The sequence below is a fragment of the Neofelis nebulosa genome, chromosome 14 (genome assembly GCF_028018385.1).
Source record: "Neofelis nebulosa isolate mNeoNeb1 chromosome 14, mNeoNeb1.pri, whole genome shotgun sequence".
NCBI lineage: Eukaryota > Metazoa > Chordata > Mammalia > Carnivora > Felidae > Neofelis > Neofelis nebulosa.
The window spans coordinates 51,981,926-51,996,679 of record NC_080795.1 but is presented as its reverse complement, the minus strand read 5'-3'; the positions used below and the strand labels follow the sequence as shown (position 1 = coordinate 51,996,679).

The window sequence follows — 14,754 nt, the reverse complement described above, 5'->3', positions numbered from 1 at the left end:
GTTTTATAACTATTTTCTTGTAAGGATTGTAAAGTTTTGGTATCAAGGTCACACTGGTCTCAAACGGCAGTATCAGAAAGTCTCTCTTTTCTCAATACCTTGGGAAGAGTTCATCTAATACTGACACTTTTTTTTCCCTTTAAATACTTACAAGAATTACCCAGTGGAACCATATGGGCATAGGGCATGGTTTTTCTTTTGTGGATTTTTTTTTTTTTTTTTTTAAATTAACAGATTCAATTTCTGCAATACAAAACCTGTGTTTCTTCTTGGGTCAGGTTTAGCAAACTGTTTCCCAAAATGTTTTTAATCTACACTGTCAAGTTTACTGATACAAAGTTGTCCACAGTATGCTCTCTCTTTGAAGTCTAGAGGCTTTAAATTCTTAACAATGGTACTTTTTTCTCATCTTGCTAGAGGTTTATTAGTCTTAGTCTCAGATTTTGTCTTATATACTTGTTTAAATTTTATTGAGTTCTGCTATCTTTAGTTTGTCCTCCCTTCTATTTTCATTAGGTTTAATTTCTTGTTCTTCTAGCTTCTAGAGATGGAAGGAAACTTTGAGTCTTGTCTTCTGCCTATCCCTTAATATTACTATAGCCCCAAGAATTTATCTCAAGAATTCTCTCCAGTCAGTCTATAATCTCCAAGGGTATTTTATTCATACATTATGGCTTCAACATACCTGTATGTCGTTGATTTTAAAATCTTTTTATGAGAACCAAATATTAACACTCCCCATCAGCTCTCTGATTTCTCATAACCAATCTAAGTTCCCTGTCTGCTGCTTCTTTCTCTTCTTTGTACATCACTCCTATCAATGGATGATATGCCCAGTTGCTGTAAGTAAAATACCTGAGAGCTAGCCTTACCTCTTTCTGACATACAATGACAAAATCATATTAACTAATTCCTAGATCCACGCCTTTTTTTTTTTTTTTTTTCCATGCATCCTTCTTGATTGCCATTGCTATAATTCTTATTCAGGCCTCATCATTTTTTCTCTGGACTTCGTAACAGGCTTATTGGTCTCCTTGTCTCTAGTTTTTCTCTCTACAAATCTACTTTTCAGAGACCTTTCTAAAGTGTAAACTTGATTGTGTCATTCCTCCACTCATATTTTCTTAGTTGCTCCTATGAGATAAAAAAACAAAATCTAAATTCTTGGAGTTGCACACAACAGAACTCTTTATGGCATTAGTCTTACCTTGCTATGCACTCCCCACCAAAAGAGAAAACATAACTTAAAAATATCAAATGACTTACACTTCTTCACATGTCAAGTGCCCTCTCACTTCTTCATTTTTTAAACTATGCTGTTCTCTCTACTAAATGCATCCTTCTATCACTATTACCATTACCACTGTCACTACCACCACCCCAAGTTGCTAGAAGCAGGTTTTACACATGAACCACAGCAGTATGTTTAATCAAAGATTCCTTAGATATGAAAGCAACTTGATTATTCAATAAATCCAAACTCGAATTTGTATTTATGTATTTAATTTTATTTGGTATACACCACTATGACCTTATTATAATTGAAATCCAATACAGGATTTTCTTTTTTTAAATGATTAGTCAACTCCACAAAGACAATAATACTGCTGTGGAAGACCAAGGGAGAAAACGATATATTTATTTACAATTCTCTATACTGTAAACATTTAATCTATATACTGTTACTAACTTATGAGAGAGCTTTACATACACAAGGAAATGATGCCCACATTTCTATTCATATTCAGCGATAGCATATTAAATAGATCAGATTTTCTTTCCCATTAGTATTATGCTTTCTTTAGATAATTATCTAAACTTTCAAAAGATCTAAATATATTCAAGTCCTATACAACTAAAACTACTAAAGCCAACATATTTGGCTTATAATTTCCTTTTTAGAATAATTTAAAGTGCTATAAGCAACCTGGCAATCGACACTTTCTATAAGAACAAAACTACCTTTAAACATTAATTTACAAGATAATATACAAGGTTTATCTGGAATAGCTGAAATTTCAGCACAAGGTCACTGTCACATGTATAACAGCAGGATTTTTTTTTTTTTTGCATAACATGAAGCTTTGAAATTAACTGATGAATGACCGCCACAATGGCATATTATTGGTTTCCTACAAAAGAGGATAAGAACTACTAGTATATTCTATCTTTTTTTTTTTTTTTGAGGTCACTTGACAGTAAATTTGCATATTCAACAAGTCTACTGAGTTACAATATTGTCTACTATAATCATTGCCCTTTTATAAGAGCAAATGCTAATGGTAGTTAATAACATATACCACTCAGAAAAACACACTTTTTTTTCCATTTGAACAAGAACCTATATTTTGGGAGGTGGTGTGCAACAAGGCTAAAACAATGGAACTATAAAACAGTATATCTGACACAATATGTTGAAGGAATATGCATCTGTTTCATAGTTTTTGTACTTATAATGCCCTGCTAAGCTACAAATATGCAAATAGTATATTTTCTTGCTTGATATATTAAATCCAGTAGAATCATTAAGTTCTCATTCTCCTTTGTATTTTATAACTTTTCATCAGATAATTCAATCATGAAAGCATATGCCCAAACCTGCAGATCATGTGCATTGTGGTCTATCACAACCAGAATTCTCCTCAAATTTCATTTTTATTAAAATGAAATTGAGAATACCTGCAAAATTAATAAAGAGAATGCTGTAGTAGTGTGAATTAAAATTAGAACTCAGTGGTTTATGGAATATGCATAATTTTGGCATGTGTTCTTTTTTCCTTCATAAGGATGACTAAGTTGAGCATGTCCAAAAGTCACCTGTGCCAATGTCACAAATATATCTCACAGCATTATCTAATCTTCATTCTCTCAATGCTCCAATTAGACTCCTCTAGTAAAACAATCAACATAGTTTTAAAAACAATAAACCAAAATAGGTCCAAAAAAAGCACCATCCTATTAGGAGACTGAGATAACACGGATGGTAGATGAGGTGGTCACTATGATCAAAATGCTGCCAAAATTCTGACAAAACCCAAGCTGTTATACTGTGTGGACCCACATCATGGTCTAAACCTGAAAAACCCTGGGACAGAAACATGATTTTAAAAATAAATTCCAAAATTAGAGCTGTAATAAATGGTGATACAATTAATTTTAAAGCACGAGTGACATGTTACGTTGTATTGCTTCTTGAACTTTCCAAACAATGCTTGTCCATGTCAGGTTTGGGCCAATATCCTGCTAAGACAACATTACATTTATTCAAAAGCCCAGATTTCAATGTCTTGGATAAAGAAATCTTCCTTCTTAGAAAGTGTATGATTCCCAAATGTTTTACAAGAATGGCTTCTTCCATGGTAGAGATCTCCATCAAGCCAAAGGGCAAATTCTCCCCTGCAATATATAAAAGAAAATAGTTTTAACAATAATCTCTTAATACTTATGCCCTAAGTTATACAATAATTACCGCAGAGGTTGTAAAATAATAATTTAAATGAGACGTTTCAATATTCAACAACTCTAAAACCATCAATTTCTTAAAACACTTTCATACTCCTTTCCACACTGGTACAAGGCAATTTTGTTTTGTTCACATCCTATTATAAAATCACTTACTATACAGATCAAGTAATAAAATGAATCCTCTAAAATTAACTTCACATAGAATCAGCTTTTTAAGACACGTGCCTCTCTTTCTTTGCCTGGTACTATGCGTTTCTCTTTGCTATATAGTTTTAATGTATTTGGCGTAAGTTAAATATTTAACATGAATACTCCCTATCATCTAACATAAAATGTGTGGTTAATGTTGAGAGTTCAGTCTCCAATTCACAGCTGAGGAAACTTTAGACTTGAGTTTGCTCAAGGTCCCATGGGTAATATATGTTGAAACCAGAATCTAAATCAGGTCAGTCTAACTCCAAAGCCTGCATTTAAGTCCACCATGTCATGATTTAGATTTCTTTGGGGCTCCTGTTTGAAATTCTGGTGTACCAAGTCCCTGTAGCTCCAGGTTTCTGAGCCTGTACTCTCCTTCTCTAAAGAGTGTAAACTTGTCTTAATTTGTTACCAAATGACTCAGTGTTTACTTTAGCTTGTTGTAATCATGTGGAATAATCAAAATCAAGTTCTAGCAAAAATCTAATGATATTATGTTATTTTCAAAGATTGGAGGCACCCTTAGCAGCTTTAAAATATCAGCCATTTGCTTGTAAGGCCTTCCTGGAGAGCTAACTGAATCACATTAAGACTACCCTTTGGGGTGGGGCTGAATGACTGCCTGCACTCAACCAAAAAAAAAAAAAAAAGTGCAACTGGAACATATAAACATACGTTGATGCAACAACTAAAAATAACATGGTTTTTAGTTACCTGGTTATGTCCTTCAGAGAAGGCTATGATAACCATGGTTATTTTTTAATCACTGAAATCCTGTCTTCCAAATACCTATCTATAGAGAAGTTGTAAGAGAATTTATTTGAACCACTCAGGATAATGAATATTCTTACAGGCTAACAAGATTCTGCAGCCTGAATAAATTATTATTATATATTCTCAGCTGTGCAAAACAAATAAATAGTACTTTATGTTTGGGAATTAATTAGCATACTTTATGTCTGATCCTGAAGGACAGAGAGAAATACCAAAGGAAGGAGCTGGCGTTTGCTACTAAGCACTATCCGAAAAGTCTAGGCCTGGAGGAAGAGCAAGCTACCTTCAAAAACACCGTAAAGACTGAATGAAGGTGGGATCCCAGAATAAGTAAACAGAAGTTCTCACAGTGCTTGCTACGCAAAAGAATCAAATCAAATAAATGACTGACTCATACTGTTAAAAACAAAACGAGTAAGAAAACAAACCCTGAAAATCTGGAGGAGTTTCACAAATCTTTTGTAGGAGAACAAATTTCTACTATTCTCTGACGTATTAATCCAAATAGTCTCCAGGGTAGAAGAAAACATTTGGAACTTTTTTATACATTGGGAGAAATAACATACCATGTTTTTTTTGTTTTCGTTTTTTAATTTGAGAAAGTCTAAGGTATTTCACTTGCAAATACCAAGGAGGGAATCAACTAAACAGCATTTTAAACTGAATAAACAAATATTTTATTGAGAGCTTCAAATACTACTTAAGCACCTTCTTGTAAATATATTTTCTTAGTCATAATATACAGACTATGCTCTAATCCCAAAACGTTCCAAAGATAATGGATTTGATAAATAACACAAATGAATAAAGTTTCTTTAAAAATCTCATGGTAAAATGTTCACAAGACTTACCCTCCACCACCAAAAGCTAGTGAATCCATGTCTCCTTTGATAAAAAACATATTATCTCCTGTCCACTTAAAGACCTACGTAAATAAAAAGAAAGCTTTAAATATGTGGATGAAAATGGTGACTATACAGAGTTAGTTCTCCTAAACCCCAAATAATTAACAAAGCCTAGACTGACAGTAAGAAGAATAATAACAAGAACAGAAAATTGGGCAGAAGGGCCCGGTGCTTTGGGCTTCAGTGTTCATAGGGCTAAATTTAAAAGCACATAATCTTCATTTCTAATTCCTCAAATCATATTATCTCTTTACACATACTTCTCTTTTCTATGTGTCCATCAAGAATCGGATGGTTATCGAAAAAAGCTCAAGTAGAAAAATCAGTTAAGAAAAACTGATTAAGATGCCATTAACTTCTTTTAAAATTTATTTTGAGAGAGACAGCAAGCAAGCATGGGCAGGGGAGTAGCAAAGAGAAAGAATCCAAAGCAGACTCTGTGCTATCAGTGCAGAGCCTGACTTGAGGCTCAATCTCATGAATCTAACTGTGAGATCACAACCTAAGCCAAAATCAAGCGTTGGGACACTTAACCAACTGAGTCACCCTGGCGTCCTTAGATGCCATTAACTTTTATTTAAACATTAAAACAAATGTACATTAATTTGATAATACTATGATACAAGGCCAAGGTCTTTTTTTTTGGATACAGATTTGCCTACCATCACTCTTATATAAGCCCATTACATATGTTTATGATTTCTAGTTTCAGTTTTATTTATTTATTTTGAGAGAGAGCATGTGAGGGAGGGGAAGAGAGAGGGGGAGACAGAGAATCCCAAGCAGGCTCCATGCTGTCAGTGTGGAGCCTGATGTGGGGCTCGATTCCATGAACCATGAGATTATGACCTAAGTCAAAATCAAGAGTCAGACACTTAACAGACTGAGCCTCCCAGTTGCCTCTCTAGTTTCAATTTTTTTTAAGAGCAGTAAGAACATAAAAACACTTAAGAAATCTGAGGGGAAAATTTCCAGATGTCGATATTCTTAAATATTTTTTAATAAATAAACTTTCATGTGACTTTTACCTAAACTTAACACAACAGCAATTTCTAGTATGTCACCTTTATCAAGTTTTTCCTAACTATTTATTACAGTTTTGACTTTAACATTCACTTTTTCATAGTTCTGTAACATCTAATTAATTATATTACTATTATCAGGTAGAAACAGCATAAAAAGATTTGAGAACAAGCATAAGTGAACCTTAAAAAAATCTGTAACAACTATAAGCTTCCAGGTAGCTGTAGGCATCGGTTGGTATGACGGAATGGAAGCATGGGTTAATCACACCCTTTCTATTTTGTTCATTATTAAAAATGTTTCTAAAGACCACTTTTTTTTTTTTTTAATCAGCTGTGTTGGTTACCTTTTTCAAGACTATAATTTCATCTGTTAGGAAAGGTTTGACATGAACTTTATTTAATGACCTAAGATGCTACAATTGTATGCAATGTTTTAAGCAGTCAACATATTCACTAAAATTCATGTATATCTTTACATTTTAGACCTTACTGGCATTGGAATGCATTCAATTTAAGTTACTCAAGCCATAATAATGAAAAAGAAGTCATGTAATCACTTTTGATTTAAAATCAAATTATATTTTAAGTTTTTAATACATACACCATGAAACTTAGTCATTTAGAAGTTTTTAAGAATTTCACAACGGCAATTCAGAATAGTAACAATGATGTATATACATAGTCCTTACTGAGACTATGATGTGTGTTGGGCACTATGCCAAGTGTTGTACGTATGACTCTCATTAAATTTTCAAACCATCCTGTTACATTTTATGATCCCCATTCTATCTATGGATAGGTGAACCTCAAATGGTCAAAAAGTGCTGTTATATTTATTTAGTAAAGGGCAGAGATGAGAGTCAAATGCAAGTGTGTACGACTCCAAGGTGCATGTTCTTTTTATACACTGAATATTGGAATAATTGTCCTTACCTCAAACTCTGGACAGAATGTAAAAACAAAGGTCTCTCCAGTACCATAAAAGCCATCACTCACTTTAAATGGCTCAGATGCTAATGCACCAAAGACCTAAGGATTAAAAAAAGGCATGTTCAATGACACGATTATTAAATTTGTTTCATTAAGCATGATTTCATTATTTATGTTTAAGTAAAATGCAAAAAAAAAAAGAAAACAACCCAGAAATGTAATATAGTTTTTATCTATTTCTACTTAAAAAGGGAAACATGATCAGCTGTTACAAAATTTGCATTATTGCCAAGTACAAAGCATATCAGCTTCTCAATAGGAAATTTTTCCTAGTTTTGAAATCTTAAAAAGATGCTTATAATAACAATTAAAATATCTTAAAAAGTGATTATCATATTTCAGGAGAACTTACATGCACGATACATGTACCATAAGGATAACACAATTCAGTGGTATTACATATAGCACTTAGGAAAGCAAAAACCCTTCAGTACAGGTAAACATTCTGCTACTCACAAGGTATGCTACTTTTGTCTTCATCAGGCCATAAATTCCATGAAGGAAGGCCCTGGGTCTGAATTGCTTGGACCTGTAATGCTATGCTGCTCTTACACAGTACAAGACACATAGTAAAATAACCTAAAAAAAGAATGAGTGAATAGGAAACCTGGACAAAATGTACATTTTGGTCTAAGTTTCCACATCATAAAATGGGAAGGTAGAGAGTTTTATGGATGATTTCTTTAAAAAAAAATATTTATTTTGAGAGAGAGAGAGAGAGAGAGATAGAGATAGGTAGTACACATGTGCAAGCAGGGGAGGGGCGGAGAGAGAGGGAGAGAGAATCCCAAGCAGGATCTGCTCTGTCAGCCCTGAGCCAGACGTGGGGCTTGATCTAACAAACCACAACATAGTGACCTAAGCCGAAATCAAGAGTCGGATGCTTAACCGACTGAGCCACCCAGGCACCCATTTACAGGTGATTTCTATAGTCACTGTCTCCCCTGATAATCTTTTACAGTCTTAATTTAAAAAAAATGTTTTTTTACATTTATTTATTTTTAAGAGACAGAGAGAGACAGAGCATAAGTGGGGGAGGGGCAGAGAAAGAAGAACACACAGAATCCGAAGCAGGCTCCAGGATGTGAGCTGACAGCACAGAGCCTGACGCGGGGCTCGAACTCACAAACTATGAGATCATGACCTGAGCCGAAGTCGGATGCTCAACCGACTGAGCCACCCAGGCGCCCCTACAGTCTTAATTTTTAAAGCATACTTTCTTATTGAAAGGTGTACATTATACAAATATAAACACACAGCTCAACATGGAATTGTCACAAAGCAAAGTCCAATTTAACTTCTTCATTTAGACCAAGAAACAGAACATAAGCACTTCACAAGGTGTGTTTGTGCCTCCTGTGCAGTACCACCCCCATTGCCCAAAGGAAGCTACTAGCCTGAATACCACAGATTTGTTTGGTCCATTTATGAACTTTCTTTAAATGGAATAATAAGAACATTACTCTTCAGTGTCTGATTCTTAACTCATTATGTTTGTGATACTCATCTATGCTACGGCAGGTAGTAATAGTTCATTTTCATGCTGCAATTACCTTTCATTGGGTGTATAACTTTGGGGAAGTTGATGAAATTCTTTTAGTCATAGTTAACTTTTCTTTAAAACTGTGATGATAAAAGTATCAATCTCCTAGGGCTCTGATGACTAAGTAAGACAATGCATATCAAGTGATTAATCAAGTGTGCATAAAAGCACAATTAAGGGGTCAGTAGTAGTGCCTTGTTTTTTAAATTAATATTGCTATTTCATCCTCTCATTGTTCTCCAATCCTAGTAATTGACCCCTTGCTATTTCAGGAACAAACCAGTATTTCTCTTGCTTATCTATGGTCTTGTTCTTGGTATCATCCTCACACAATTATCTTCAATTTTCAAAAGTTTACCTATGCTTCAAGAAGACTGTGTCAATTTTCACCCTTTCCACAAACTTCATTCTTATCTTGTCCAAACAGATATGAACAACCCTTACTCTACACACTCCTTTTGCTTTCTCTAGGTTCTTACTACACGTGGCATCATATTTTGCTTGTCCAAGGAGATACTGGTATACTTACATGTTCTTTTCTACCAGACTATAATCCCTTTAACTATTTGTGCTCATATCTATGCTCTGTAGCACTCAGCAATGCCTTGTATATTAGAAGTATTCAATAATTATCAGTTAAACTCAATAAAATGTACTAATAAAAGTTATTTTTATAAAAAATATTAAAAGTTACTATTATTATAATCTCTTAAAGGGTAAGGTGTCTACGTAGTGACTTTTTCATACCTGCCCATCACTGTCTTTAATCACCATCAGCACTGGGGTGTCTAAACCTGTCATTGTTCGATAAAGGGTCTTCAAGCTTGTGCCATGCTTCCCGGTGCCATAAACAAGAGTCCATGGATAGCCAATTGTTCTTGGTGGAAGATGCTTGGTAAGCTTTGAAAATTAAAACATTAACATTTAACTTGCTAACTAATTGTCAATGTTCAGAATACTAATGCCAGGTGCAATTTCATGGTACTTCATAAAAAGTAGGCTACAAAAATAAACAGTATATCCTCAAAGACTCAGAGATGCTTGAAGAATAACTATGTATTTCTTAGCATGAAATATTAACTGTCGCCAGGAACGGACAAGGATTAGAAGAGAGACAAGAAACAGGGATTACTTATTGTTTGTGCCCTCTGTATTAAAAAAAAAGTTCTAAATGGACTATTAGCTTAATTATTAATAACCTCTCAAATAATAGGCTCTAGAGACAGACTATTGGAGATAGAAATCAAACTTCAACATTTTATAGCTGTGTGACTCTGGACAAGTTACTAAATCTCTTTATGCTTACATGTCTTCACGTATAAAATGTACACAGTAAGAGTATACAACCTGTATAGGTGCTGCAAGCAATTAACTAGTGCACAATCTGAAATTAAATTTTGGCTATTACAGTGCCTCATCTAAATTGCTACTGTTTATTTTAATGTCTGCTCCTAATATCTTCTATTACACTAGCTGCTATATTTTGTTTACATTTTCTTCCTGGGAAAGGAAGACTAATAGCAATAACCCTGCTTCTTTAGTTTTGAAAACAACTGAAAAGAGGCTCCTTCACTCTATAGGTATATAACCAGAAATGCACATATGTGGGTACGTCATACCTTTTCAATTTGATCTGGCAGTAAGAGTTCACTGGGATCACTTAGGTTTGGTCGAAAAGATTCAGACTCCAGGTCTGCTTTCACTGGAGCAATCTGCTTTGAACTTATGTCTTCTCTTGTAGTAATCTAAAGAAGTAAACAGCAGCAGCATGTTAATATAAAATTACAACATGCATTAAAAAATTTCTGCCTTTTGAGAAAAATAAAACTTTGCACCTTAAAAATGGGGGCTAAAACTTTAATTTAGGATTTTAGAAGGCAAAGGATGCTCCATGTAATAACAATGGCATACCCAATGTAGAAAAGGATTTTTTTTAACTATAAGCAGATATTTTCTCATCTACCCTATGATGGATAGATAATGATTAACATCCATATTTCTGTGTAAAATGAAAAGTCACATGCACACTTTAATTTTGCTACTGAAGGGCAAAAGTGAATAAGCTAGCTTGCTATTAATCTATGCTACTTAAAATAAGTGGGATTTTTTTTTTCCATGGCAAACATAAAGTTTGTCAAAAGTAATTAAGGAAGCTTTCTGGGTGCCAAAATTTTAAAGAATAGTACAAGAAAAAATATAACTTTTTATCAGTATGTGTGAATGCATGGATTTATTCACTTCATTGACAAAGTTACCATTATTTTTAAAATTGTCTCATTTTTACTTTCTAAACACTGCTTTTTAAGTCTAGTTTTACCGCACAATAAATTTACAAGTTTTTTCATAACCGTATTTTAAAATTAGATGAATTTGATGCATTACAAAAGAATATATGCTTTTGCTTGACGGACAAGAGCTGATATTCTTAAAATGATAAAAATGTTGATTAACTCAAAGCAAACTCCTCTACAATTTATTCTGTTGACACTTTTTCATATTAATTTTAATATATAAAACACAGTAACATTAGAAAATAAAAGATATAAACCATAATTATTACTGATGAAAATTTTAAATTGAAAACAGAATTCTTTTGGAGCAGATAACTAAAATGCAGCAATGCACAGCGACTGTGATTCCATTAAGAATGAAATCTTGCTAAATTATTTTGTTCCTTTTAGATTTCTTACCAAACCTAAATAGCGTATATTTTCAACCAATACATGTCCTAGCACTGTATTGTTTTTTGATGAGAAGTTAAATTACATTAAATCTTTCACATCGTCATGTTTTACCCTTATTTAAATGATGATGTGAAAAGTTTTAAAAAATCCAAAGCAGCATGAGAAGCATTAAAAGAAAAAAACTCAGTAGTTCTAGCACAGCCATGAAAGTATATTTCGTTAAGAAGAAAGCACACAATAATACACAAAACTGAAAAATGAGTTCAATTGTATCACTCTCTTGTTTATAAAAAAAATCACAAAGATTAATTCATGGAACTTTAAAAAATTTATCTAGTTCTGATGCCAAGAGTATACTATTCCAAAGTATTTCTAATACCAACCAGCAGTTCTTCAAGAAAAACAATTTATCTCATTAAAATATTTGATGTGGGGTTGATACAACTGAAATAGACTTGAGGAAGAGAAAATATTTAAGCCTTGCTATTCATTAAAGGTTTTTAAATTTTCCAATAGTACCTCATCTTTCAGATTCTGTTTAATAAAGATTCAATCTCAAACCCAAAACATTCTTCCAATGTTAAAACTAAATGAACACTCTCATTGCTCTAAGAAACACACAGTAGTAAGAACAGTTCTACAGTGACAGAAAATTCCTCTGAATGTTTTTAAAGTGAAAAGATGACAGAAAAGATAATCCTAAAGCTCTTCAAGACAAAACTATACTCTTTAATACAAAAAGGAATTTTCTGATGGGTTATTTTAGTGCTGCAGTCAAAACAAATCCTTTAAAAATGGGATTTGCCCTGACGAAAGACACTAAAAACAGGGAGTGTTCAATCTCCGGAGGGGTTTAAACTACTGAATGGGGCACCTGGAGACGTCTGCAGAGTGTGCGCAGTTCTTCAGTATTTAGAGCATCGATCCTGCGGTGATACTCAGCCACTGACACTACCTGAATATGGAGACAGGAAGACAATAATTCCACTGACAGTTGAGAAAAATAGCCAAAACAAAACAAAACAAAAAAAAAATGGAGAAATTTAAATGGAGAAAGAGAATTGTAATCAGGGTTTCTTTCCCCACTCCATGCTGAAAATCCAGAAGATTTCTGTATCAAACTACAGCGAAGTACACGAGTGGGTTTAAAACCACTACGTCCAACTGGTTCACAATATAAGATTTACGAACTGCTTCATATAGACAGAATTTGAGTAAATAGAATTATAGTTGCTTATAAAGGAAACACTACAGAAAACAACATGCTTTGCTAACATCGAAGATAACATAAATCATAATGGTGGGTATCTTACAAAGAAAATGGTAACTTCAACTTTCCCCTCCAAATCAGTTTAGCTCAAACATGTATCCTAATGGTATGCTGGAAGAATTTCTTCTAGGCAAAGTAAGAAACATACTTATCCTATATGATCTGTATCAGAAAAAAGGAGAGTGAGAATAAGATATGAAGTACATTTAAAAACCTAAGGCAGTAAGAAAAATAAGATCCAGAAAGTAAAAATTAGATTTTCAAAAGTGTACCTAATCAACAGTATCTTCTCAGTCATGTCTACTTCTGTCCTTCACATGATTGTTTTCAGTTTTTGTCTTTCCTCTAGATTATTTCTTTATGGTTGGTACTGCAGAAGCTATTTGTGACTAAAGCTTAATGACATCCCTACATTCTAAATTTCTAAGAAAATCTCTTTATCTTCTATAATTGCCTAGACCAGTCTCTTGAATAATGAATTAGAAAGCCATATATGACAGATGAACATTATTACAAAAAGTTCACAAAAATGACAAGTTCTCTCCGGTTAACACAACAGATACAGCTTTCTCAGACCATTACATAATTCCCAAAACAGAAACCATAATATAGTGAACTCTGGTGGTGTCATACATATGGGCTAACTCTCCTGAGCTACGACAGATTCCTCTTGTGATCAATGCCGTTTAGCCCCTGGCCCATAAAGAGTTTAGACGTCTAACCTAGGTCTTAAAAAGCTCTTATGCTAGCCAACCAAAATAAATTAGCCACCAGTACACATCAAGGTAACTCTGAAGAGTTATGTAAACCTGTGGAAAGCCATGAAAGAGATGAAAATAGTAAAAAGGAAAAGAAGCTGGACTTCTGTTTTGGCACTGTATTGACTTTTATAAAGCAACAATGTGTGCCATAAGAAACCCCAAATGGTTATGATCTCCAGCCCTGGAGGATCAGATGGATCTGGGTTCCGGCCCTTCTTTATCTATTTTTCCATAAAACATGGAAATAAAAAGACCACATACAAAATAAGTCTTTTTTATGAAATAAAAAGATAAAATAAAATGCATATATAAAGGACTGAGTAGATAGAGAACAAACTATTGGTTGATGGAGGGAGGTGGGTGAAAGTTGGGTTACATGGGTACTAAGGACGGCACTTGTCACAATGAGCACTGGGTGTTGTATGTAAGAGATGAATCACTGAATTCTTCTCCTGAAACCAACACTGCACTATATGTTAACTAAAATTTAAATTAAAATAAGAAGGAAAAAATTAAAATGAAAAATGAAAAAAAAATAAATGCAGTATGGGATCCTGGAATAGAAAGGGGATATTAAGTGAACATCTGGTGAAATTTGAATAAAGCTTATGGTTTAGTTAAAAAAAAAAATGGACAGAACTTTTAAAAGGCTTAAATTAATGGAGGGATATACTATGTTTGTGTCTAGAATACTCAATATTATAAATATGTGATTTTCCCTACGAGTTGGTGTATTGATGTAATGCAACCTCAAGGAAATTTAAGAACATTAAAAAACATAGCAAAGGATTGAGTACAGTGCCCAGCACATAGTAAATGATAGCTATTATTATTAATATTGCTTTTACTTAATCATTTTTCACCAAACACCCTAAGGACTAAAGAATGTCTGAAGAGTCTCTTTATGTATGTATGTTTGTATTTACTTACTTACTTGAAGTTTATTCTGAGAGAGGAAACAAGCAGGGAAGGGGCTGAGAGGGAGAGAGAATCCCAAGCAGGCTCCATACTGTCAGCAGAGAGCCTGACTCTGGGCTGGATCTCAAAAAATGTGAGATCATGACATGAGTCAGACCCAGGAGTCTGATGCTTAACCAACTGAACCATCCAGGTGCTCTTCCTTACTTATTTTTGGTTTTTAT

The 14,754-nt window shown here is 33.7% G+C and overlaps 1 protein-coding gene across 14 annotated transcripts in view; it reads right to left on the bottom strand.

Moving 5' to 3' along the window:
• Positions 1-1,486: 1,486 nt before the first annotated feature.
• OXR1 (oxidation resistance 1) overlaps positions 1,487-14,754 on the bottom strand; it is a 445,487-nt gene continuing 432,219 nt past the window's right edge. For 11 of the 14 annotated variants that reach the window (XM_058698819.1, XM_058698817.1, XM_058698821.1 and 8 more), the window contains 6 exons: positions 12,456-12,536; positions 10,517-10,642; positions 9,645-9,797; positions 7,298-7,393; positions 5,286-5,359; positions 1,487-3,396 (listed from right to left, as the gene is read on the bottom strand). In XM_058698819.1, the coding sequence (XP_058554802.1) occupies positions 3,261-3,396; positions 5,286-5,359; positions 7,298-7,393; positions 9,645-9,797; positions 10,517-10,642; positions 12,456-12,536 (666 nt within the window). In that variant the 3' untranslated portion in view covers positions 1,487-3,260. The remainder of the gene's footprint in view (positions 3,397-5,285; positions 5,360-7,297; positions 7,394-9,644; positions 9,798-10,516; positions 10,643-12,455; positions 12,537-14,754) is intronic. The other 3 variants (XM_058698822.1, XM_058698823.1, XM_058698831.1) reach the window with 1 other exon arrangement.